Here is a 26,750-nt window from a genome sequence, read left to right as displayed (position 1 = left end):
CAGAAAAAAAACAAAACAAAAACAAAGGTCACTGCTGTGACAGGAAAGGTTCTGCCCAGCCACAGGGTGCCTGGCAAAACTGCAGAGAGATGTTTGATCCAGACCTGAGCCCAAGGCTTTGTGAGGATGAACAAGCACATCACTCGAGCCTCACCTTGGATTTAGAGTGATTTCCAAGCCTGATGAATTTTATCCCTCCAGTCTCAAAGCGATAGAGACATAGAGATTTATAAAAGTGGAGGTATTAGGGGAAGGCAATAGAAAGTTGCACAACTAGAATAGGGGAAAAAACATTGAGAGATACAGGAAGAGACTTTCAAAAGCAACGGGGTACAGAATGGACCAAAACAAAAAGTAGTATATTTGGCTACAGTGGTCATGCAAATAGATTTCCTAAAGCTATGAGGTACAAGACAGACAGGGAAATATTAAAGATACGTAGAGCAAAGTGGATAAGCTTTGACAAATTTCAGTGGCCTTAAGGAAAGACCAGAAAGCCCCACAAGGACCCAACCCCAAACAGACCCAGTGACCCCAGAGCACTGGAAGGCTCAGCTGCAGCATCAGTAAAACCTGGGAAAAGCTATGGGGGTTTATTTGTTGTGTATTTCTCAGTCACATTTGTCTTGTAGGTTCCCCTACAATTTCAGAGCACTGCATGGCTCTTGTGGGGGGCTGCAGGACTGTGGTACCATAGAGTGAGACTGACTGACATCTCCACGAGACAGGCTGCACTACCATAGAGACTGGCTGACATCTCCACGAGACAGGCTGTGCTACCATAGAGACTGACTGACATCTCCACGAGACAGGCTGCGCTACCATAGAGACTGGCTGACATCTCCACGAGACAGGCTGCGCTACCACAGAGACTGACTGACATCTCCACGAGACAGGCTGCGCTACCACAGAGACTGACTGACATCTCCACAAGACAGGCTGCGCTACCATAGAGACTGACTGACATCTCCATGACACAGGCTGTGGTACCATAGAGACTGACTGACATCTCCACGACACAGGCTGTGCTACCATAGAGACTGACTGACATCTCCACGACACAGGCTGTGCTACCATAGAGACTGACTGACATCTCCACGACACAGGCTGCGCTACCACAGAGACTGACTGACATCTCCATGACACAGGCTGCGCTACCATAGAGACTGACTGACATCTCCATGACACAGGCTGCGCTACCATAGAGACTGACTGACATCTCCATGACACAGGCTGCGCTACCATAGAGACTGACTGACATCTCCACAAGACAGGCTGCGCTACCATAGAGACTGACTGACATCTCCACGAGACAGGCTGCGCTACCATAGAGACTGACTGACATCTCCACGAGACAGGCTGCACTACCATAGAGACTGACTGACATCTCCACGAGACAGGCTGCGCTACCATAGAGACTGACTGACATCTCCACGAGACAGGCTGCACTACCATAGAGACTGACTGACATCTCCACAAGACAGGCTGCGCTACCATAGAGACTGACTGATATCTCCACGACACAGGCTGTGCTACCATAGAGACTGACTGACATCTCCACGACACAGGCTTCACTACCATAGAGACTGACTGACATTTCCACGAGACAGGCTGCGCTACCATAGAGACTGACTGACATCTCCACGACACAGGCTGCGCTACCATAGAGACTGACTGACATCTCCATGACACAGGCTGTGCTACCATAGAGACTGACTGACATCTCCACGACACAGGCTGTGCTACCATAGAGACTGACTGACATCTCCACGACACAGGCTGCGCTACCACAGAGACTGACTGACATCTCCATGACACAGGCTGCGCTACCATAGAGACTGACTGACATCTCCATGACACAGGCTGCGCTACCATAGAGACTGACTGACATCTCCATGACACAGGCTGCGCTACCATAGAGACTGACTGACATCTCCACGAGACAGGCTGCGCTACCATAGAGACTGACTGACATCTCCACGAGACAGGCTGCGCTACCATAGAGACTGACTGACATCTCCACGAGACAGGCTGCACTACCATAGAGACTGACTGACATCTCCACGAGACAGGCTGCGCTACCATAGAGACTGACTGACATCTCCACGAGACAGGCTGCGCTACCATAGAGACTGACTGATATCTCCACGACACAGGCTGTGCTACCATAGAGACTGACTGACATCTCCACGACACAGGCTTCACTACCATAGAGACTGACTGACATTTCCACGAGACAGGCTGCGCTACCATAGAGACTGACTGACATCTCCACGAGACAGGCTGCGCTACCATAGAGACTGTCGGGTACTTTCGGGAGGCTGGGAGACTGCGGGATCATGGAGTGCGACATCTGGAGGACCGAAGAGCCCTTCCGGACCCCCGGGAGTGCCGTGAAAGCCGCACCAGCACGCTGGCGGCAGCGCCCTGTGCCGACCCACCCCTGTGGGACAGCGGGAGTGTCCGCCTGTCGCCGAGAAGCTGCTCCGGACAGGGGGGAGCCCCGGCGGTGCTAGTTTACGCTCCGGGGCTGAGGACAGTGCGACAGCGGCGGGTCGGGAGCTGGAACGTCCTGAGTGACAGCCGACTCCTTCGGTGTGCATCCCCCCGTCACGCCGTTAGGGGCTGTGTCATTTAAACGGCCTCATTAATAATGATTTACTGAAGAGAGACTTGGACCGAGGAGGATCCCGGTTCTTTATGGCTGCGAGGGGAAAAGGAAGAGACATCGATAACAGGGACAGAGGTGAATAACTCCTCTGAATCATGATGGTTTCTATTATCAATTAGGAACCAAACAGATAATACTGTAATTAAAATGAGATGTTATTTTGGGGTCAGTATGCTGCTCCATGTCAGGAAGTTTTTATGATGATGATAATGTTTTGGCATCGCTAATGCATACATTTAACATTGCTGTTACTGGCTGAAAGGGCATTAATGATGTCCAACCACTGCGCTAAATGTTTTCAAAAATGTTGAACTTAGTAGTTTTATTTCAACTCTACTTGTAAATAAGAACTTACAGTTTGGGGGGGGGGTTCTCATAAATTCAGCTGTTTGTGACATTTACTTTTCTAATTTTATTTTAAACCTAAATCTGAGCACCCAGTGTTCCCAGTGTAGGAAATAACCTCAAGTTGTGCCAAGAGAGGTTTATACTGCACATTAGGAGAGAAAAAACAAACAGCAACAAACCAAACAACATATTGCAGCAATGTAGGCAAGAGAAGGGGCTAGGGACATGACAGGAGGAGCACAGGGCCCTGTGGGACCAGAAATCATCACCATTCGCAGGTTGGTGCTGTCAGGAGAACTTGACAGATTCTGCCTTGGCATTTTTTTCTCCTTCTCCCTTTGTCTTCTGTAATTCCAGTGGCTTGGTTGTCCTCCCTTCTCTTGACAGTAGGTCTTGTCCACTTGTCCTGCAAATGCTCTGCTTTTTTGCCCCCACTCACAAGGAAAGTAAGGTTTGGCAGAGACAATCCCCATGAGCCTGAGACAGGTGCAGGCGGCAGCATCCTCAGGAAGAAGCCGAGTAACTCCTAGGGGCTGCGCTGACCCGGCTTGCCTCCAGCGGACGGGAAGCCTGCCGGATGGGATGGTTTGAGGCTTCTTGCCTTCCATCCCGGGGCAGCCAGCGGTCAGGAGACACACCCGCCAGAGGAACTCGCTGACCACCGGTAGCCTCGGTTTCGGCATCACGGCCGGGCACGAGTGCGGGCTGCGGGGCCACGCTCCGGCCGCAGGGTGGCAGCACAGAGCGGGCGACACCGGCGTTACCGTTGCGCGCTTTGCACGCCAGGAGCCGCCACCGCGTCCCAGGTGGGACGGCCGCGGCGGTTTCGTACCGGGAGACAGCAACGAAAGTGGCTGCACCAACCAGCGAGCACCTTGGTATCGCATTGTCGTTACCGACGGACGGCAGCGTGGAGCACGGGGGACAGCACCGCGCATACGCATCTCCCGGGCTGCGGTACCCAATGTCGGCCGCCCGGTGTCAGCAGAGAGCACGGAAGAATCACGGCACTCGGATGCCGAGCTGCAATCCCGAAGAGTGGACGCTCGATGGCAGCATCCCCTCAGTTCTCAGAGCCTTCGCTGCGGTGAGCTCCGACCGGCAGCTCCGCCCCAGTGTACGCCACCCAGAAAAAGGAAGTATTCACTGCCCTTTCGCCCTTTGCAGCTCACGTAGCGACGGTCCTTGCCCCTGTGCCTAAAAGCAACCAAGGGGCCTGAGCTTTTCAGTTCTTTGCCTTTGTCTGCTCTATGAGGCTGGTAGTAGCTCACGTCATGCCGCCGTCCATCACAGAGGGATAAGCAGCAGCACAGGGAACTTCTGGAGCAGGATTTTTTTTGTCCATCACATTGCTGTATCAATCTGCATGTGGCAGGGGTGTGAGTGGCAGCAGCAAGTCAAAAAATGCTAGCAAGAGATTAAAACAAATAAAGCAACACTGACAGCACACTGAGCAGGGGAGAGGAGGCTGCTTTGTGTGAGAGGTGCAGTTATCTTCATCAGTAAACAGCACATCTGAGCAAACTATCTCCGAGCAGATTATCTACCGGTGATCCTTGGGATTAGCTGAGTTGGTTGCACCTCTGTGCTGTCAAGAATCTGCTCTCCTAACCCTGCAAGCACGAAAGGCTTCCTGTGCAGTGCTTGTCACTTACTTGGCAGGCACTGCACAACGTTATCACTCTGTCCTCCAGCATGGAAGTCCTTAGACACAAAACAGAAGGCAAAGAGGCACACAGGTGGTACGTTAGAGGTCCTCAGCAGATGACCATAGAGCTCTGGAGGTTCCACTTTTGCTTTGTGCATGTGTGAAGCTCTGCACTCCCTACTCCACCTGCTACCAAGCCTTTTGCTGCCTGCAACACACAATACTTGGTAGGCTGGATGGGCTGTTAGACTGCTGCATCAGGTGAGCATCCCAAGTCCGGCTCCCTATTTTGCCTCCTTAAAACAATCCCTTTCACACTTGGTTTCTTTACTTCACTCTTATCTCCTGGCCTGCATGCCGTTCTCAGCAGCAACATAGCTGACACAGAGTAGAAGTCGAGCTGTCACCTTGCTTTGAAGCCAAAAGGCTTGAGCCCGATTGTTGTGGACGATACGAAGACAAGTTACACAAGAACGCGCCCAGGCCCCCCTCCTGGAAGCGCGGGGCGGCGGCGCCGGGAGCACCTCTTCGCTACGCTGACAGGGGAACGACGACAACAAGGAGGGCTGCGAGACGCCGTTCCCTATCCGGCATAAGCGTCGCGGCGCAGACGGCCCGGGCAGCTTCACTGAGGCCATGTGGTGGGGCCGCGGCTGCCGCCGTCGCCGGTGCCGCTCACGGCTCCTCCCCACGGGGCTGGCGGAGTTGGCCGCGGCTATCGAGCACGACGCGAGGGGCGCCTGAGGCGGGGCCGCACCGCACCGCCAGGCGCGCCCGTCCCGCCCCCGTTGCTAGGGAAGTGAGGTCACGCAGTATGGCGGCTCGGGGCCGGGGCGGCTGAGGGGCCGGTCCGGTAGGGAATCCGTGTCCATCCTTCCCGGGAGCTGCGGCGCCGGTCTTGGCTGTCTCGCGAGTAACGAGCGGCGGAACCAAAGCCGCGATGGCACTGGGAACCGCGGGGCTGTGAGGCGGCAGGGCGGGTAGAGCGACAGAACCGGGTTGCGGACGAACCGAGCTGCCGCCATGGAGCTGAGGGTGGGAAACAGGTACCGGCTGGGCCGGAAGATCGGGAGCGGCTCCTTCGGGGACATCTACCTGGGTAAGGAAGGTGGCTCGCTGAGGATATACCCGGTGGGTCTGCGGCACTGTGGAGAACGTTGGGGGCCGGGCCGGAGTGGGCGCCGCTCGCTGACGAGCCCGCTCTGAGCTCTCGGAGAGGTTGGGCCGGGGGCAGCCTCCGAGACCTCATTTCACCCCAGCTGGAGCTCAGGCTGTGCTGCTGTCCAAGAAATGCCCTTCGATACGAAGCACCTTGCTAGGGGCACAGCAGTAAGCCACTTAATGTCTCGTTGACATCATGTCCTAATTTGGACAGTGCGGAAATCGGGAATTCTGGCTTATTTAGTTGCCTCTTCCTATTGTTTGTCTTGTGACCTTGGGCACCGCTAATCTTCTGATCTGTAAGGGAGGGGATAAGGGGATAAATACCCTTATTTCTGGGGGAAAACAAGACAATGAACAACCCCCACCACGTTCAGAAAACGTTTTGGGAAACAAACGTGCAGCGTTAAATATCACTGCAGTGGACTGGGCAAAATTGCTGCCACAGGGATGTTTTTCTCCTGTGAGGCCCCAAAACCCCAGAATAATTACACAACTCCGGATGACGAAGTTGTTAAAAACCCCTCGAATCCTTCAAAGAACCATCACAGTTTGCTGTCCTGTTGCTCAAATGGTGCCTTATTGCGTATCTCCTGTCTTCCTGCCCTGGGTTCTGTGCAGTTGGAGGGTTTGCAGGATTTGCGTTGGCTTTGCCTCTCGGTTGGTGTAGCTCTGTCACAACTGACTAACTGCTTACAGTTGTGATGAGCGGCGGTGGTCACAAGAATTTCTGAATGTAGTAAAAAAGAATATATTCTGAAAAGTCAAATCACAAGAAATCAATTCGGAGAAATAGAAATTTTGTATCCTGCCACACAGCAACGAGGACTCTGTGTGTGAAAACTGTGGGAACTTAGATAAGCAAATCCGAAAGAGGAGTGAGGTGGAACCTACAGGGTCTAAGGTATGTCCGAAGGGTAAAAACAACGTCAGCAGCTAACGTATGTGGTAGGTCTGGCAGTGTACCCAGAAACCAGAAGTGTTTTCTCTTCCTAGACAGCAGTGCTTCATGTGGCAGCGTGCAGCTGGCATTCCAAAAGAATTTCTTAGCTAAAGCTGCTTGTTTACAGATCGTGAAGTAGCGATTATCTGTAATAAAAATCATATGCATGAAGGAAAATCCACGTTTTGAGCTGAAGGCATGCGGTTGTCTGGCAGCAGAGAACATGATTTCTTCTCTCTGCATTGCTTGCATCAAAGATTGAAGGCTATTGTGAGAAAGATAGTGGCATTGTTTGTGCAGAAATTGGCTACCACTGGGATTTTGAGTGGAGGTAAAGGCAGCATTTAAAATCTGAAAAACCTTTGATGACTTGGGAAACCCCTGCTCTAGCATTTGACTGCTACTCAGGTAGAGCAGTTTGTATTATACCTTAAAAACGCAAGTAAGATGAGGTTTTCTGATTTGTTTTTTCCCCCAATTTTTATGTGTACAACCCCCACCAGTAAAGTCACACAGGAAGTAATATTTCTCTGGATGTTTGTACTACTACTGTGCTGCATCGTGCACAAGAATTCCTCCTTCTCGGTTTGAGACCTTTTTATCTCCAAGTAGCCATCATGGATTTATATTTAGGGTTTGCTGCAAAATTCATGTCTGAGCCAGGACCTAGCAAAGAGTTACGTGCTGGGAAGATCAAGCTAATGGCATAGGTTCCTTTTTCCATGGGGTATTGCTGTCTCTCAGGAACTGAAGGCTTTGTAGAGGCCCATTCAGTTTGCCTACCATCGTCTGGTAGAACAGAGGTGTTTGTGGGGTTTATTAGAAAACCCGAGTTGTTACTTGGTTGTTCAGATCCTGCAGTAGGATCTAAGTGCCTCGCAGAAGTCAGGAAATTTTTCTCAGTACAGATGCCCTCCGGTAACTCTTAATGTATAGATTCCAGCTCACTTTATCCTTGGGAAAGGAACATCTGCTTATTTTTGCCTGTTTCCTGTCCCTCTGCAATTCTGTAATGCAGTTACAAGGGTGTTGAAGACATTCTGGAGTTGACAGGAGGGCCTTTCTGCCTGCCTTTCTGCCTGCCTGTCTGCCTGCCTGTCTGCCTGCCTGTCTGCCTGCCTGTCTGCCTGCCTGTCTGCCTGCCTGTCTGCCTGCCTGTCTGCCTGCCTGTCTGCCTGCCTGTCTGCCTGCCTTTCTGCCTGCCTTTCTGCCTGCCTTTCTGCCTGCCTTTCTGCCTGCCTTTCTGCCTGCCTTTCTGCCTGCCTTTCTGCCTGCCTTTCTGCCTGCCTTTCTGCCTGCCTTTCTGCCTGCCTTTCTGCCTGCCTTTCTGCCTGCCTTTCTGCCTGCCTTTCTGCCTGCCTTTCTGCCTTTTTGGAATATAGAGCAACCAACTCTTGCCACTATCCTAGTTCTTTCATATTCTTGTCTATTCTCCCTCCTATCTCAAAACGTGTCATCTGGAATTTGGAATGACTCCAGCTTTACTTGCTTAGAATGGCAAGATCTGTGGAACATGATTTTGAAACTTAAGACACTGTGGTAACTAAAGGAGTGAGCTCAACTTGAGGAGCATTCCATTTAGAAATTTACTGTAGTTTATATTTTTTGAGTTACCTTCCAGAGGAAGATATGAAAGAAATGAAGCCCAAGATACTGTACATGGCATAAAAGATGGACCAAGGGATGGGGTGGTGTCAGCGTAAACATTTGTTTTGTTGCTCAGTCCATGAGGTCACATAGATGTGAGTCATGAGGGCATTGCAGTCTTTGTGTTTTTATGATTTCTGTATTATGTGTATATTTCTCTTAAGAATGAGGTGTAGGCAGTAGAATAATTTAAATAATTTCAAGGCTTTCCTTACGGTAGAAGATTTTACAGTTCCAATAAAACTGGAATTTTGCAGTTGAAAAAAATAGGGAACGCCAGACCTTATTTTTCACTTAGAAATTGTGACTTTTCATGTACTAATTGTTACTACTTTGCAGTTATTCATTCTTCTCATAGTACTGCTCCTTGCTACTTTTCAATTATTACTAAATTTTCCTTAAAGGGAGGTTTTGGTTGTTGTAAAATTATTTAAGCAGATTTGTCCCAGGATTTACATGGGGACAAAAGTCCCTACCTGGGGACAAGAACTGCATTGCCTAGAAGAATAACTGCATTTTTGTTCCCTCTCATCCGTTTTGCTGGACTTGGATATCCTTATTTTATTATTTTGATACAAAATCTCTTGTCTTGAAGAAGAGGGTTTATACAGAAGCAAAGTTCAGACTAAGGATCTTGACTGTTGTAGGTGATAAAGACTTCTTAGGAAGAGCAACTGTCCTAAGAGATTATTTACTAGTCAAGACCGTGGTCTGACCATACAGGTCTTGATCCTGCCAGGCAGTTTTTGCCCCAATCAAACAGAGTTGTGTCTTTCAGTATAATTAACCAGACAGCAATTTGTGCCTGCTTTGCATGGGCACATTTTAAAAAGTGGAAACAACAAACCAACCAAAACCCCAAAGCAATTCGTCAGGTAGTACTGTCTTTGAGTTACACTTTGCTTGATCTGTGGTACTGTGGAAAGTAGGTAGTGAATGCAGAGATAAGGAAGAAAGGGCCAGACTTCTGTTGGTCAAGATTTTTATTTGTTTGGAGGGGGGAAGTCAGAATTACATCAGAAGAGAATGCCTTCATCCTTGGATTGTTGTTCTGTTCTTTCACATTTCTGGACCATTGTCACCATAAGTCATTTCAAGTCCACCGAAGTAGTAGATTCATGAAATGCAAAAACTTCAGATCACAGATTGAGGAATGTCCAGTTGTTGCTACTGTGCTGTGACCAAACCAGCAGTTGGGGATTTTGTCACCTATTGTGTCAGTTCCAAAGGAATCATGAGAGACAGAGATGTACAACTTCATTTTAACTTGTGTCTTCCAGTTTTCCACTTTGAGCTGTGTCTGTTGTTTCTAGAATGAGCTTCAGATGGTTTATTTTCTTAAGGTGCATTACAGATGTTGACTCTGGTGTTCACTCAGAACAACTGACTGTACCAGCACCACCAGATGAATCTTTCTGTGTGCATGCACACAAGAAGACATTTTATTAACATGAAAAATAGAAAATAGTCTTGTGTGGACTCATAGATAATTCCACACACCATCAGCTCCTTGATGAAGGGAAGAGTCATGCCTCTTTTGAGGTGTGGGCTTTTAGTTTGTTAGCCTTGGTTGGCCTGCTCATATGGACAGAAGGCTAGAAAGCTCTGAAGTAGCTCCTTGATCTCAGGCAAAAGATTGTGCAGTTAAAATAGTTAGTTCAGTGCTCTGTAATGGTCCAAAAGAAGCGTGTGGGCTAAAAAAAATAGATAAGCAGAAAAAAGCCCTTTAAGTGGGCATCTCTTGTGTGACTCAAGTAGAGCTGGAAAAGGTACAGGTAAGTAAAATATGGAATTATTAGGAGTAATTAAAAATTCTGTACAAACCACAACAAAAGTTTATTTGACCTTTAAAGAGTTAAGGGAAAGTGAGGTAGTGTAGAAGTCTATGAAATCTTGAACATCATGGAGAAGGTGAGTACAAAGTGAGTATTTACAGTTTCTTTTTAAACAAACACTACCTCAAGTTAAGCTTCTAAGAGTAAGGATCAGAACAGCAGGTGTTGTACTTCATGTGATCCTAACTCATAAGGCAATGCAGAAAAGAGAAGGCCAAACTCTGAAAGTAGGCTTGATGATATGTCTGAAAACTGTCGCACATCTGTCACCAGTTCCTGTCCTCCTATAGTTCCCAAGCTGCTTGTCTGTGAGAGTGTGCATTTTCTTGACTCAGTGTTTCTCTTTAAGAATGGCAGGTTTTCCCTACATGCCTCTAAGTTCTGGAAGTGAGAAAACAAGCCAGTTTTTCCATCACAAGAATTGATTCCCAGCACAAGAATTTTAAGAGATCTTAAAAAGTTACTTGAGAAGACTAATTCTTGATTCTAAATAATCTGCCTTCCAACCAGATAAAACCATAAGGTGTCAAAATTCATCCTGGAGTATGTTGAGATTTAGGGAAGTTGTACTCTTTGTTTCCAAGGCACAAGAGATGATTTGAATTCCTAGTATTTCTTAGATAGCCCAGCATACATGCCACACTTTCCACTACAAGCAGAGTGGAAAGACACCTCTCAGAACATGTTCGTTTTGGGGTTTGGTTTTGTTTTTTTGATGGGATAGCAGCAGTTTTGGCTTCCAATGCTACAGTGTAACAGTTGTCTCTTAAACTGATTCTTGAGGAGATGCTGTAAGACTTGAGAAGAATTTGTAGTTCATTATGACTGAAAGTACTTCAGATATATGGATATATATAATGGAAAAATAGTTTGTTAAGATTTGTTTTGTTTCAATCTTGACAAAGGAAGGATGTCTTAAAAAATACTTTGACCAATGTTTTTAACTCTTTTGGTTTTAGGAACTGATATTGCTGCTGGAGAGGAGGTTGCAATTAAGTTGGAATGTGTGAAAACCAAACATCCTCAGCTCCACATTGAGAGTAAAATCTACAAAATGATGCAGGGTGGAGGCAAGCCAAATTATTTTTCTTCTTCAGACATGTAAATGGTTTTATGTTTGATGTAGCTGCTTGGAAGCATTTACTGGATAAGATCTGGTTTTACATTTAAGGGGAAGGTGGAAATGTGTCAGGGTGGGTGATGAACCTCAGCTCTTCTGCAAGCCGGAGGAGCAGTTCCAAATCCATGGCTACCAAGCTTCATGATAGCCACAAGATCTCTCAGGGCTTCTTGGGATCATGTAACCTGAACAGAATAAAGTGGGCTTTATGGTCTTATAAGGTCATGACGGTCAGTTCTTTCTGAGGATGGATGCTGCAGAAGGAGGTAGCAGATGTTAAGTTTTTGTTCCAATAAAGATTCCTCTGTGAAGGGAATTCAGGAAAAAGTAAAGATAAGAGTTTGAAATAGTGGATTATACCATTTCAGTTCTAAACTGTGTAAAGTTAACTTGCTGTGAGTGCAAACATCCACAGTAATGACCCTCTCAGAATTCATCGTAAAAGCCTGGGAGGTTTGTGTGTATGAGCTGTAAAAATCAACTTGTTACACTGAATACACTTTTTTTTTTCTCCTAGTGGGTATTCCCACAATTAAGTGGTGTGGAGCTGAAGGGGACTACAATGTAATGGTGATGGAGCTGTTGGGACCGAGTCTTGAAGATCTCTTCAACTTTTGCTCAAGGAAATTTAGTCTTAAGACAGTCCTATTACTTGCTGACCAAATGGTAGGAAACTGCTTTGTTGATCTGGGTAGTGCAGTGTGTTTGGATATTAACTTTTCTGCAGAGGTCATAACCAGCTAAGTTTTGTTTCTGTAATTTTGAGGTGAATAGGCAGTATCATTAGAGAGAAGACTGAAATTCAGCTATATTTCTGTAAATGTAAAGTGTCCCATCAGAAGAGGTTACAAAGTCTTTGTTGGATTTTTTTTTTTTAAACTGGACTTGCACTGCTCAAACACAAAAGAAAATTCCCCCAAAAAGGCTTTTGGAAGCAAACAGGCACAGGGAAAGTGCTGGAGAGAAGGTTATCTATTGTCTTTTAAGGAGAATCTTGCAGAGTAGGGTTATAAGTTGGACTTAGTGATCCTGAGGGTCTTTTCCAAGCTGGATCTTTCTATGATCTCCTTCTCTGGAGACTTTCAAGACCTGTCTGGATGCATTCCTCCGTGATCGATGCTAGATTGTGTGGTCCTGCTCCAGCAGGGGATTTTGGACTTGATGATCTCCTTGGGTCCCTTCCAACCCCTAATATCCTGTGATCCTCTGATTCTAAATTATGTTCTCTTCAGTGACCTTACATTAAGCATTAAAAGATTCTTTACTACTTCTATCCTGAAGACATTGTTTCTAGAATTAAAAAAGGGCATGCCCAGTCTCTCACAGTGATTTATTTTGTTCTCTGTTTTTAGATTAGTCGGATTGAATATATTCACTCAAAGAACTTCATCCACCGAGACGTGAAGCCAGATAACTTCTTAATGGGCCTGGGGAAGAAAGGCAATCTTGTGTACATCATAGACTTTGGGTTAGCAAAGAAGTATCGAGATGCTCGAACTCACCAACATATTCCATATCGTGAAAATAAAAACTTAACAGGAACTGCTCGTTACGCATCCATCAACACTCATCTTGGAATTGGTGAGCTGGGGGAAGCACCGAGTACGAACTGTAAAAGTGTCAGTGCACATAAGTTCAGTGCAAGTAGCCGTTGCTTTGTGGAGGCATAGAAGATGCTCCCTATTTCTGGCACTAACAGTGCAGCATGCTTGGCCTCCTATCTCTTGATTGGGTGGGGTTTGATCAGTTTGTAGAAACTAGCGCAAGTTTTAGTAGCTGCAAAGCTGGTATGTGTTTGCTTGTACTGATTGAGTTTGTCATGGGTGCAATAACAGCTATCTCTTGTTTTTTAAGGATGTTTATGACAGTCTTGATGCACAGTCTTTTGTTTTTCCAGTAGAAAATGAAACCTAATGAGTCCACTTTTTTATGCTGTTGTAGAGCAATCTCGCAGAGATGACTTGGAGTCCTTGGGCTATGTACTGATGTATTTTAACCTGGGCTCCCTCCCCTGGCAGGGACTGAAAGCAGCAACAAAGAGGCAGAAATATGAACGTATCAGTGAAAAGAAAATGTCTACACCCATTGAGGTTTTGTGTAAAGGATATCCTTGTAAGTTACTCTGCTGTGGCACTAGGCCTATATGTCCATGTTTCTTTACAGTGAATTCTACAGGCTTTTTGACTTCTGTGTCTTGTTTATTTGCTTAACCCATCTGCCCTGTGAGTGGACACATCTGTGATAAAGATACTGCGCTCTCAAGACTGGGATCGTTGTGCTCACAAACCATTTGTATTTACCCTTTCTTAACTATTAGCAAACAAAGGGTAGCTTGATGTGTCCAGTTTGCACTGTATTTTCTGTGCACGTGTCTGTGTGGCTGGATGACTGACAAATGGCTTTTAGAAAAACCCATTTCTTCATAGCTGGGGCTGCTATTTCTTGGATGAAACCAAACTTCTTGTCAGATGCATCTCAAACCTACTGCACTTGTTTCACCTGAGAATTGTCACTCCAGGTTCACCTGGTCTGGCCTCTTGATGGTTAGCATCTGTGAGAGGCACAGGAAGTCCTTGTTCTGTATCCTAGCTTCATGCCCTAAAGTTCTGTTTCTCAATTTGGTACATACACCACAGCAATAACTTGGCATATTTGAGCCCTGTGAAATGGTACTTGAAATTTTTGAGTTTTTAAATTTGTAAACATGAGCTGCCATCAGAAGCTCTCCTGGCTTCAGCAGCTAGGTACACTTGGGACAACTAAGTTTTTTATTTGGGTTTTATGAAAACTTAATACCATTGATTTGTTTCAACTGTCACTTCATAGCTGTGCCTTCACATTTACTCTGTTTTTTCTCTGAGGTTAATAGGGCAGAGAAAACCAATCACCTTTTCTTGTGCTGGTTGTTAGAATTTCTTCCTTAATGTAAATTATTGATACATAATTTCAGCCAGAAAGACTTGAGCTCTAAAGCTGATATTTTGACACTGCTGTTCTCTCTGATGTATTGAATTCACAACAGTATGTTTTTCCCTGTATTTTGTGTGCCATATAAGAACAGGTGTTCAGACTGTTGCAAATCTAAAACTGTGGCATGATTTACCTGGGAAATTTCTATGGATCCCATAGTTCTTGTGTCTTTGAGGTAGCAGACATGAATCTTTATGTGACTTAACAATAAAGAGATGCTATTCTATGTCCTGCAAAAGATTGCATTTAGAAGCAAAGAAAGACCAGAGAAAAAGTATCCCTTTCTTTGCTCAGTGAGTTTTAAACCTGTCCTTCCCCTACCTCCTACTGTTGGTTAAAGAACTCTAATACTCTGCTGTTGGCAGATGAGATCTTTGCCTCCTCTGTGGTAGTTTTAATATTCAGAGTTGACTTGATAGAGGGGCTGTAGCATTGGCCTCAGTAGATTTCTAATATTAACTCTTTGTTTTATGTTTAGGAGATTTCATGTTTGTTGGTTTTGAGGTGGTTGAGTGTGAGGGTTTGTTTTTGCTTGAGAAATACAAAAAGCAAATGTGAAACTGAAGGAAAAAAAACCTGCATTTCTTTCATTGCAGCTGAATTTGCCACGTACTTGAATTTCTGCCGTTCTTTGCGTTTTGATGACAAACCAGACTACTCTTACCTAAGGCAATTATTCAGAAACCTCTTCCACCGGCAAGGCTTCTCCTATGACTATGTGTTTGACTGGAACATGCTGAAATTTGTAAGTAGCTGACATAGCCTTCTAAAACTAGTGGAATTTTTTTGGTGATGGTGTTATTTTTACTACATTGTAAGTTTTGAGTGTTTTAACATACTGTTAGTTTGTCTTGCTTTTTCCCTTCTCTAAGCTCTATGTCTATTTAAAAAATTAACAGGAAATGAGGAAAGGCAAGAGGTAGAGGTTGAACAACAACTGCCTTAACAATGTTTGTGTATATTAGCATTTTGAAGTCTACCACATTAGTTGGAGAAAGAGAATTTATGGTGGTTCTCAAGAAATTGGACCAAAGTAACTAATGCCTTAGCAAAGTCCAATTCATGGGTTGTGCAGTTCTTTATTTTCAATATTTTTATCCAAGTGTAGTAGGAAGTTCAATAATGCCCCAAGTTGTTCACTAGTCTTGACCCGCAGGGTGCAAGCAGAGCGGCTGAAGATGCTGAGCGTGAAAGGCGAGAACGAGAGGAAAGATTGAGACACACACGAAATCCAGCTGTGCGTGGGTTACCCTCCACTGCATCTGGCAGGCTGAGAGGAACACAAGATGTAGCTCCTTCTACTCCTCTTACCCCAACTTCACATGCTGGTAAGTAAGCAAATAACATGGTGTGATGCATCTTGTAGATTACTCTTAATTTGGAGTTTCTTCCTAGTCACTGGAAATACAAAATTAGAATTAAGATACCTGAGTGATATTTGTCTCTGATCAGGGTTTGGAGCTTTCCTCCTCCTTGCTTTTCAGTAGATTGAAGGTAATTATATACACATGACTTGCCAGTGGCTGCTTAGATTTCTGTGAATGTAAAACAAAGGCCTTGATTTCTCCTGTTTGACTCTGTCGAAGTTCTAGATGTAGCCAGCAAAACTGTCATTTTTCCAGAAAAGATATTATAATGCTGTTTCTTAGGATGAGACTAATACTTGTTTTCCTCACAGCCAACACCTCTCCTCGGCCAGTATCTGGTATGGAACGAGAAAGGAAAGTGAGTATGAGATTGCATCGTGGTGCCCCAGTCAATATCTCGTCGTCTGACTTAACAGGCCGACAAGATACCTCTCGCATGTCAACTTCGCAGGTAAAAAAGATTTCTGTGTGATGGAAGAGTGAGGGTGACCTGATGAAGTTAGTTTGCCAGAAGACCATGCCAGCTAATTGATGTGATTTTGTACTGATTTTGCAGGTGATGTTGACATCTTAACTGAATGTTTGTGATGTGGCTGTAAGCTACTACAAAGAAAAAAGTTGTTACTTCTTTTTTACCTTGGCAGCAATAAGCATAAACCACTCGATGATACAGAGTAATTGGCATAGGAGATGATGCACAGTCCTAGAGACACAGAATTTTTACTTACAATGATAATATGTAGCTCCTTTTACTTACTGAATTTTCTCTGTAATCAGTGAGGAAGCAGAGTAAGTCAGAGGCAGTTGTGAGTCACATTTCCAAATCAACAAAGCAGACTAATGCAGAATAGAGCAGAACTAGTTGGTGAAGAGCAGAAAAGCGCAAAAAATGCTGTAGTGCAGCACTGCAAAGCAGATAGGAAGCCACATAGGTGGATGATGAATAGGTCACAGAAGGCTCATTTGAAGAGGATGGCAGGGGGATGAATGGTAGAGTGATTCATAGCCATAGTCAGCACTGAAATCATCCTTATTGGTCACAGTGATTTGTTGAGGAGATTTTAGAAGTGCTTTCTAAAGACTGACAAAAATGTTTCCCTATATTTTAAACTCTTCACGGTATAGCTGAAACATTCCTTTTTTCAGGGTATTCACACAGACCTGTCCTAAGTAGTGTGTGGCCTGGCTTTGTTCAGCTTCCCTTCAGTCTTACCTCAGAATGGGGAACCACCTGTGCTGTAGGCATGCCGCAGCATTACTGGGAGAGCACTTTATTATGAGGACTGGTGCAGTCGCCTTCGGGGTATTCCATCACGCCTCGACGCCGTGCTGGAGCTCTAACTGCATCATTTTTGCTGTGGACTCATTCCTTGTTGACGGAGCATACAGATAAAATTAATTCCTTTTGGCTTCATCATTTAATTGGCAGAATTAATTCTTTTGGACAGTACATGTTCTTATATAAGTCTTAACTGCTAGAGGAAAAGCTCTTTTAGATGGAGGCCAGGTGGTTATCTCTAATGGAGTCTGTGGGTGAACTGGATTGGAGAAACAATTCTGCTGTAACAAAAACGAAGTGGGATTTTTTTTGGGGTTGCTTTTCAGCTGAATTAATTCTTTCACTATGCAGCTGCACAGATGTTTGTGCTGGCACAAGGGATGAACAGTTCAGGGGCAGAAATGACTGGACAAGAATTGGAGACAGATGAGGTTTTCTATGTTGGCTTTGGTGGCATTTTTTGCCAGCTTATTTATTGAACTACTGTTCTCACCCCCAGAAATTCTCCTGTTGAAATATTTTACAGCTGAAGTTTGTGAACAGTGAGGGAACAGAGGATAGAAATGCATATGTCTTGTAAATATGCATAATTACCTGATAGAAGGGTGTAAAGAAGAGGCAGCCAGACCCTTCTCAGTGATATCCAGTGCATGGACAATGCGCACAAACTGAAGTACAAGAAATTCTGTTTAGACACAGAAACAAACTTTTATACTATGAACATGGGCAAGGACTGAACAGTTGCCCTAAGAGGTTGTGAAGTCTCATGAATTACCTGGAACCCAATTGGATGTTGTCCTGAGCAGCCTGCTCTAGCTGGGTAGTGGGATTGGACTAAATGGTCTCCAGGAGTCTCTTCTGACCTTGGCTGTTCTGTGAGGCTGTGACATGGAGTTGCCCCTGAACATTTACTTGAATGTCAAGACTGTTTCCTGGTACAGTGGGTGTGCCCAGGGCTTGTCTCTGGCATCCTGAGCAAATCAGATGCTTTGTCTCTGTTACTAGTCAAATAAATACTGAATGGGAGTAACAGAAATAAGTGCAGTGATGTTACTTGACTATGTTGAAGAGGTTGTGGGTTTGTTTTTTCTGCTGTATTGCTGCTATGTAGCTCAATGTGCACATGACACTTTCTAAACATTATGAGGTACAAGTAGTCCATGTAGGTTTGCAGATACATTTTGGTTCTCCCTAACTTTTAAAATGGGAATACTCTGAGATGGTGTAGGATTGTAGTTTGAGTAGTCTTCTGAATATCTAGATGTATCATTTGTGGTGTGGGATAACAGTACGGACTGGCTTAATGGCACACTTCCATATCTGCCCTTTTGAGCACTCTCCTCCAAATATGGAATCATGCTGTTCACTTCTTTACAGTTCCACTAGCAGCCTAGTCAAAATCTTCTCTGAGTTTGTTAGAATTAATCACTCATTTGTTGTCCTCATTTAGTTCTTATTAAGGCAGTGAACCACTGTTGTTCTCCACTCAACGATGACTGAACAATAGCATGCAACTGTAGTATAATTTAAGCAGCTTCCCATGGGGCCTTTCAGATTTGAAAGGCGAGAGAGATTTACTTAAAGTTTAGCTTGTAACACTTCCCCTTGGGATTGTTAGAGAAAATTAACTTTTCCTTTTCCCAATTCCTGCTTACTCTGTATCAGGCAGGGTGGCTCAAGCTGCAGATTGGCATAGCCTACATTCTTACTAGCTGTTCCATAATCAGAATTCATCCCTAAATGTTACCCAGGTCAGCAGTTAAAGCCATAGGTTTCCTGTTATCTTTACACCTCATTTTTAGTCAGGAAAACCTGAGGTATCCAAGGAGGTGAAGGAGAATTTTGATTGCCCAAATGTTAGAATACAGAAAATCATGCATGCCCCTTCTTACCAGGAAAACAGTAAAGAACAGCAGCTCTTTGTCCACACCCATTCCAAGCATGTTCGTTTCCTTTGTAAGCCTTAAGCAAACATGCTACCACAGTCCCCTTTTCAGGAAGTGCTTAAATTGTATCCCTCATGAAAATAAGCTTTTAAAATTTGCTGTACAGATCTACAAATGTCCTGTGTAAAGAATTGCACTTGTTAGAGTAGTTCTTTTTAAGTTGATAGATTCGTCTTGGTTTTTGGATGCCTTGATTTGATAAAACAATGCTGCATCTGTGATCCTAACCTCTCCATTATGTAGAGGAAGTGCTACTGGTAGTTAAGAACTCTGAGCAGTGGAAATGTACAGAGGTTACTCAAGTAGTGAAAACTACTTGCCTCTAAGTAGAGTTCTTAAAGATGAATCCCCATTTTTACCATTCTTTTTTTCTAGAATGAGTTGTGATCAGTTCAGATTGAAAACTAAAACCAAAGCTGTGAATGTAGATAATGAGAACCAAAGTTCTGTTCTGGAAGATGGGTCTTCTCAGAGAAGTTTAACACAGAAAGATGGTAAAGATAGCTGAATATGTCATATATATTCTCCACCGCCAAGGCATTGTCTATTTAGTACCTGAACTAATAGGAAGATTAGCACTTTGTACCACTAAGTAGCATGTGTTGATTGCAATAGCAATTAGCATGTCTACAAAACAGTTTGTGAAACTTCCGTGTCTCTGGTGAGATCACCTATAGTCTCTGGCACACATTATCCAGTACTTTATTATATGGACATGAATGCAACAGCTGAAGTTGTGAATGTTTGACAGAAATAAACATTAGTGAGAGCTGAGCAGACAGGTAGAAGCCTGTTCAACTAAAATGTGTGTTGCTGCAGTACTCCAAAATCTGACTAGGATGAAGGAATGGAGTCCATTGCCTTGTTGGAGGAGCTGTATCTGTACTAAGCAGTGATTGAGGAGGCTTTGAGTGTAATGTTGGAGAGGTTAGTGTAATCTCGTAATGAAATTTCATCCTTGAATCTCTACATGACATAGTAATGAACAGAAATTGAGGGGTTCTTTCATGTCACTAATGAGACATATGCTGGTGTGATGGTTTGGAATTTACCTGCCCCCATTCTTACAAAATCACCCAGAGTAGATTCAGCTGGCTGGAAGCTAAGGAATGAAGCTTTATATTTACAGCTTAGCACGATATACAAGCAAATATTTACAATAGTTACAGCTATATACAGAAATACACAAGTTAAAAGTAATACAGAAACACAACACCCCTCCCAGAAATCAGAGCCCCTAGAAGGAGCTCCCAGCCACCTTTCTGCCTTCATTCCACCCCTCTACCTTATCCCAGAGTTTGCCTTACATGCAAGGTGAGCTGCAAGGATCACCAAGGTGGGGGTAGAAGCAGAATTGATTGGATTACACAGCAAAGTCCCAGGGAGAAAGCAGAGACACCCACAGACACAAACACACACTGTCTTATCTGTATTTGTGTTCTTGTTTTTATACATCTCAGCAAGCCTGTGAGTGAAGTAGACATCACCATTGTTTTCTTTTTACAGCCTGTGATCTTAATTTCTCTCACTAAAACATTCCAGTTAGCCTCAAACTAGCACAGCTGGAATGTTATGCCTAGTTCAGTCCTCAGTTTCTCAAAGTGTTGCACAAAGAAGATCCATACAGAAGCTGAGCTTGGGAAAACAGATTGTGGGATGCAAGAGTTTCAAATCAATGTCTTTCAGTTTGTCTGAAAGACATAATCTTGAGTTAGTTGATGTAATATTTTAGAGACAGTGATTTTAACAGGAACTCATTTAGAAGAACCTCTTGCTTAGAATGAAAACCACTGACATGTAAAGGAAAGTGAAGCAGAGGTCTAAGTGAAAGCAGTTAGTCACTGAAACAGCTTCTAAAAGAAGGAAATCATCTATCCCCTTTGTCTTTACATCAGAACTGGATTGACATCTAGGTGGTGTGTTCAGGCCTAAAGCAAGACTAAATTGCAGGTCTCTGTGCAATGAAGATTTGTGATCTTTGCAGGACAGAAAATCGTGCTAGCTGTTAAAAGATCCTTCTGCTCCTAGGTTCCATGAGTGCACTGTTCACTAAGTCTATACTGCATAGTCTTTACATGTTAAGAAATGTAATAAAGGAAGTAGTAAAGGTCATAAGTATTCCAGTAAGCACTGCTTTGAATCAGTTCTGTTGGTCCTCATCGCACAGACTGCATCCTGAAAGCAGTGATCATCTCAGGAGTCTAGTTATGGGTGAGTAGCCTTCATTTCCTTTCACAGAAGGTTCGTTCTGACTGCTTATGGTATACAGTAAGTTGTTTGGTTTTTTTTCCTTGATGTAGCTTGTTCAGCACCCAAGAGTCAAAGCTGTGCGTATCTGCTGGTACTACAGGGCTTCTCTCCATAGTTGGAAGAAAAGATTGAAATGCTGCACAAAGAAATACATGATTAAGTCTCTTTGAGAGGAGGAGTTTTTAGAAGACTAGCCAACACTGGCATCAAACAACTTAAGTGTTGTGCTGCTTCTCTGGGAAAAAAATAACATACTTCCAATGCCTCTTCATTTTTCCTCCCCTCACAGGCAAATCTTTCACCATGTGTCCATCTAAACAGGCATCATTCTCTGTTTTGGTCTTCTGACCATGTCAGCTTTCTTTGAGGAATAATGATTTATTCCTTTGACTTATCTCTTAATATGATAGGATTGCCTTATAGAAGTCTGAAATCAGAGCTCCTCAAAAGATAACGTTTGCTGCTGCAAGTTTAGGTTGGATATTTGTTAGACACCTTTATATACTGGGGCAGTGGAACTGTTACAAATTGCTGTCTTTTCCCCTACCTCAGAATAGCATTCCTTTCGAACACCATGGCAAGTAGCTGCTCGTCTCCTTTCGTTGGAAGGCAGCACTGGGTGAGTGCTTCTCATTAGACACCGAAACCTTTGGCTGGGGTGGGGAAAAAATCTTTGGAAACATTCAGCTTTGCTTCTTCCCCTCACATTATCTCATAGTTGCACCTGTGCCTTCAGGTCAAATGCTTGATGGAGCACTGGCTTTTATCTAACTTAAATATCCTTCCAGAAGTTGAATTATGGCTGCTGTTCCACTTGAACTCTTAAGCACAATTGACAAAAACAGTGACTTTAAAAGCCCCTAAAATCATTCAGGCATCAATAATAAAATGAAATAACCAACTCTAAATTTTAGCTGTGTGAGAATTACATATCTTTTCAGAGGTATTCATGCAGCAGCATGTCATCCATTCAAAAACAGATCTGCTCCAGATTCATAAACCCAAAATACTCATTTGAAGGCTCAATTGACTCTGTTACTCAAACGGGGCTCTGTCTTGTTGTGAATGGAACATTCTACTACAGCCATATCCATTTTTCACTGGTTTATATTCTTCTCCATTCCTTACAAGCTGTCAGTTTAAAAATACTCAGATCTGTTCAGTTCTATATATAACAAATGTTCACATACTAATGAGAATAGCTTGAACATGAGCTTCTTGGAGGTAGACAGACTTGGATTTGAGTGTTTAGAACTCCTTTCCACTGTCCGGTGCAGTAGAAGTTTCTGCCTCTCTGTGTGCAGCTTTTGGCTTTTTAGTCTGTTCAGCTTCTGGCAACAAGTTTCATTAGGGAACAAAAACAAGTTTCAGTTCAAAATCTGAACCTTGATGGCTGAAGGATGCTTTCTTAAGTATCAGGAGCTTCTTTGCTTTGCTTCTTATTAAATAAAGGCTGTGAGATTTTTCTGTTCCTTAATAAATTCTGTCATATAACTCCGTCTGCTTCCTCACTTTCTCTATGAAGCCTAAGCTTGCACTAATCCTGTATCTCTAGTCGGTGAAGAATCCTGCTGTTCCTCTTCCTGCTTTGTGTGCTTGGCTGACTATGCATAAGCTGCTTCATAAACAGTTTGTAACGTTAAAAAGATCCAACTATAAATGGCAGCTTAACACTTTAAAGTCCAATTATCAGACCTTAATACCAAAAAAAACCAAACATAATTAAAGGGCAAACCGAAAGCTTTGCATTGGAAAACTTGTGTGAGGGAGACATGCAGATTCTGGTCTGCTGAGGGTTGTGTCTGCATTGGTTGGCCTTTACTGTATGCCTCACTATTTATAGCTTTTTACAACTGAAATTAATACTGAGCACTGATTCAGCTACTTGGACATTTCTGGCTTCTGTACTTGCAGTGATGTGTGGTTGTTTCTCACTTCACAGTGGAAGTGTTACTGAAATGTTGTAACACTGCTACTGAAAATTGGTCAAGCTATGGAAATTTATCAAATGTCTTTCAACACAGTGTCCCATTAAAAAAATGAAAAGAATGGAATTATTTTGACCCTCTTATTGAGAGGTTGGGGTTTTCTCCTCCCCAAATTTACTAATTGTTGCGTCTACTTCTGCACATCGGTGGTTGTTTCATCTGGTTTGTTCTTCTGTGCATGTTTATGCTCTGTTTACTTTTCTTCAAAACATCCCCTCTGGCTGGCAAGGTGAATTTTCCATGTTCACTTCTAATAAAGGAGGAAAATACAGGGAGCTTCATGTAGCTACAGGTGGGTGCAAAACGTTGTGCAGCTGGTTGGATTTTAGATTCACACGCTTGTGCCAACTCATGATTTAAAAGTACACTGAGAGACACTGATGTATGTCAACTGGAAGGATATGTGCTGATGTTGTCTTGTTTTTTGGCTTTGGTAGATTCCTGCTCGGGTAACTACCAGTGTTCTCCAGTCTGCTGTGCACCGATGAAAATTATTTTGCCATGGAGGGCAGATAATGCATGGCTGATCTCCTATGTTACCGATGGCTTTACTAGCAAAAATACCCTAAACTAGAGCGGAAACATTACAATTGGAGTTCTCCATGTGACTTAAAAGGCACTTGGAGGAACATGGACAGACTCCAGCAGCTGCCATTACAGGACGCTTTTGCCAGAAACCCAATGACCTTAAGAGAACCCTGTGGTAACAGGGCTGGAAAAGAAAGATGGTTTACAGAGTTGACCGCCTGTTCTCGGATGGCCATTTCAGTTTTCCCTCCACAGGCGGCAGACTTTACCCCCTTTTTATTATTCTACTGTAACTATAAATCTTTTACTTGGTTTAAGAAAGTTTTTTGTATCATTTTGCTAAAATTATTGGCTTAATTCTCTGTAAAGAACTCTTGCTTTTGTCTGATTTAAAAATGTAGAATATAAACAAACCTGAACTAAAGACAATGACTTGAAATTTCTTGTTGCAAACAAACAAACAATTAGTCTGGCAGGGAACACATAAATGAATCAAAACCATCTGACTTTATTTAAACTGTGCATTTATTTGTATGGTCCCATTCTGACTGAGAAGGTTCTCTCATGAAGCTTTTAAAACTGTTAAAATTTTACTTTGCTGTTTGCTGTCTTCATTCACGTTTAACATTTAACTTTCTGTATAACACAAAGGAACTTTTAATACTTGTTCTTTTTTTTTCATAAAAGAAGAAAACTAAATACCCTGCAGGAGAGTCTGAGTATAGTAGAGATGGTGCTGATAGATTGCCTTTTTTTTTTTGTAAAGGATGTGAAGGATGAAGTGAAAGACTCTGGCATTTGAGGGATTTAGAATTTGAAAGCTAGTCCTGTCTCTCTGCTTAGTTTGGGTAAATAGATAGTTTCAACCATTGTTTTTATTGATGACATTTAGTTTCCTGCACTCTGAGGCTGGTTAGCTTGGAGAGTATTGCAAGTGGGAAATAGACATTGCTCCTGAGTCTTCAGTGAACTTGCACGTTTCATTCAGCATCTACATGTTTTTAAAGAAATAAATAATTTGATTCAGGCCTTCTGTTTCATGCCAAGACTCAAAAAAAGGAATTGTTTTAAAAAAGAAACAAAAGCCAAACTAATAACCCAACCCTATTCTGGCTGTGAAAGGCTGAGAATGTTTCCAATTCAGGTGCACACCCTATTTAATTCCGAACTGTATTCAACCTTACTATGCCCAGAGTCATGAACCAGGAATGACTCAATATGCTTAGGTTGGGCAAAAAAACTGTTGCAGGTGTTGTTAGCACCTGGTGGTTATGGATTGTGGGAGATTCTTTATATTGTTTGCTACTGTAAAAGGTCTCATGATGTGAAAGTAAGGTGTTCTGTCCACACAGTACTTGGTACAGTATCAGAAGTACTGTTTCTACTGGTATGGCTGAAGTCATGGGAAGTTCCACAACGGGAATGAAAGTATATGCAGTGATTCTGTTTGAACTCGTAGAGATTCTAAGAAATTCTTCCCTGCTTGGAAAAATAAAACCCAACAATGATTGTTTTTAAAGGCCTGTTGGTCTTCATAGTTCTATGAAGAGTAATTTTTATTGTTTTGGTGTTTACAAATTCTTTTTTGCCCCTCTCAAAAGTCCACGTATTAAGTATTAGTCACACTTCTTTGGATGTTTTCAGAACATTAGCTACTTGCTTGTGTGTACTCTGGGTCTGACTGGGGAAACCTGTGTTTGAGGAGAGTATAGTGGAAAAGTTAAAAGTTTGGTCCATGGATAAGTTTGCATAAGAGAATTATTTCCTCGGTTACTATAAACTTCAGTATTTTAGGCATGTGCACTACCATTTGAACAGTTTTACACTTCACTGTGCTTTCCTTGTAAATATCTGTGGTTAATAATGTACTGTTAGAGGGACTTACAAAAGGCAGCCTCTTTATTCTCTCTGTATCTGGAACATTAGATTGCTGTACTATACTTAAAAGTTGACTGCAGACTTCTAGAATTGTACTCACTTGTGGGCAGTTTTTGTCCTTCATAATAGTTAAATTCCATCATGCGGAAAATAGTTAGACTGTCTATATAAACCTGTGTATTGGAAACCAGTATCTCAGAGCACTTCATTTGTACTACCACTGTATTTGTGTACTTTAACAATTGTGTAAATACATTCATAATAACTTCTGTTCTTTGGTGTAACTTACTTACAATGAATCCTTGCTCTTTACTTGGTGTAACTTCTTTCTTCTTTTTTGTTTCGTTGTTTTTTGAGGGGGTTTCTGTACCTGCACCGAGCATTGTCACCTTCAAACATTTGAAGACGTTGTTGTGGTACTAAAACTTAGAGGATATTGGAAGTCATGGTCAGAGTGCTGCAGTTAGGGTGTACAAGAAGAAAGAGAAGGCATTCGTTGCTTAGCTCACAGAAAACATGTTTTTTGTCTCTCTAAAGGTAAATGTTTTTGATTGGATGTTGCTTCTTTTCCTGAAGTATTTTTTACCAAGTAATACATTGTGTTGATAGGAAACATGGGAAAAGAAGAGCTGATGTGGCTTGAGCAGTTATGGAAACTAGGGTAAGAGAAATATTTAGCTCTGCTTACAGTGCCCTGTATTATTAATAAAAATCCTGGCTTTTGCTATGGAATTCTCAGAAGTCTGTTCATAAACTGAGGGCAAATGCACCTTCAGGAGTCCTCTGTGTTTCTGATTATCAGGCTTTTAACAGTGGGGATACTACTTAATTTATCCTCAGTTTTCATTTGGAACAGGCTATGTGCTTTTATGTGGCTTTTATGCTGCCTCTGCTGCTGGTTTACATAATCTTCATGGTTACAGAGTCCTTGAATTCTTCATGCTACAAGTACCTTGAAAACAATTGAAAACAAATTTTATGTTTTGAGGAAACTGCTAAGTAAAAACACTGAAGGAGTCCATAGATTCCCTGTTAACTTCCTGAAAGTACTCAAAATCCCCCTTGGAGGAAGGCACATAGGACTTGGAGGCATCTCATCCTTCATTCTCCAGTGAGGAAAAATAACGTAAGCACAACTCTGCTGTCTTTGTTTCCCCAATTACCAAACCTC

General features: G+C 43.3%; 2 protein-coding genes across 4 annotated transcripts; one reads left to right on the top strand and one right to left on the bottom strand.

Annotated features, from left to right (window-relative positions):
- Nucleotides 1-2,203: 2,203 nt before the first annotated feature.
- LOC135179271 (uncharacterized) lies at nt 2,204-5,483 on the bottom strand. Its single transcript, XM_064150859.1, has 2 exons — nt 3,289-5,483; nt 2,204-2,704 (listed from the first exon to the last, which is right to left on the bottom strand). The coding sequence occupies exons 1-2, from the start codon at nt 3,961-3,963 to the stop codon at nt 2,699-2,701; spliced, it is 681 nt and encodes a 226-aa protein (XP_064006929.1). The 5' UTR covers nt 3,964-5,483; the 3' UTR covers nt 2,204-2,698.
- CSNK1D (casein kinase 1 delta) lies at nt 5,446-26,306 on the top strand. Of its 3 annotated transcripts, XM_064150856.1 has the most exons (10): nt 5,446-5,766; nt 11,213-11,323; nt 11,891-12,039; nt 12,726-12,954; nt 13,315-13,485; nt 14,940-15,088; nt 15,500-15,671; nt 16,022-16,161; nt 21,738-21,804; nt 23,611-26,306. In XM_064150856.1, the coding sequence occupies exons 1-9, from the start codon at nt 5,691-5,693 to the stop codon at nt 21,768-21,770; spliced, it is 1,230 nt and encodes a 409-aa protein (XP_064006926.1). In that variant the 5' UTR covers nt 5,446-5,690; the 3' UTR covers nt 21,771-21,804; nt 23,611-26,306. The 3 variants fall into 3 exon arrangements, with proteins under 3 accessions (XP_064006926.1, XP_064006925.1, XP_064006928.1); XM_064150855.1 differs by lacking the exon at nt 21,738-21,804; XM_064150858.1 differs by lacking the exons at nt 21,738-21,804; nt 23,611-26,306 and adding an exon at nt 16,857-18,028.
- Nucleotides 26,307-26,750: the final 444 nt, after the last annotated feature.

Source organism: Pogoniulus pusillus, chromosome 11 (genome assembly GCF_015220805.1).
Source record: "Pogoniulus pusillus isolate bPogPus1 chromosome 11, bPogPus1.pri, whole genome shotgun sequence".
Taxonomy (NCBI): domain Eukaryota; kingdom Metazoa; phylum Chordata; class Aves; order Piciformes; family Lybiidae; genus Pogoniulus; species Pogoniulus pusillus.
Note: the sequence above shows the minus strand (reverse complement) of the source record. Positions and strands in the feature narration are given on the sequence as shown.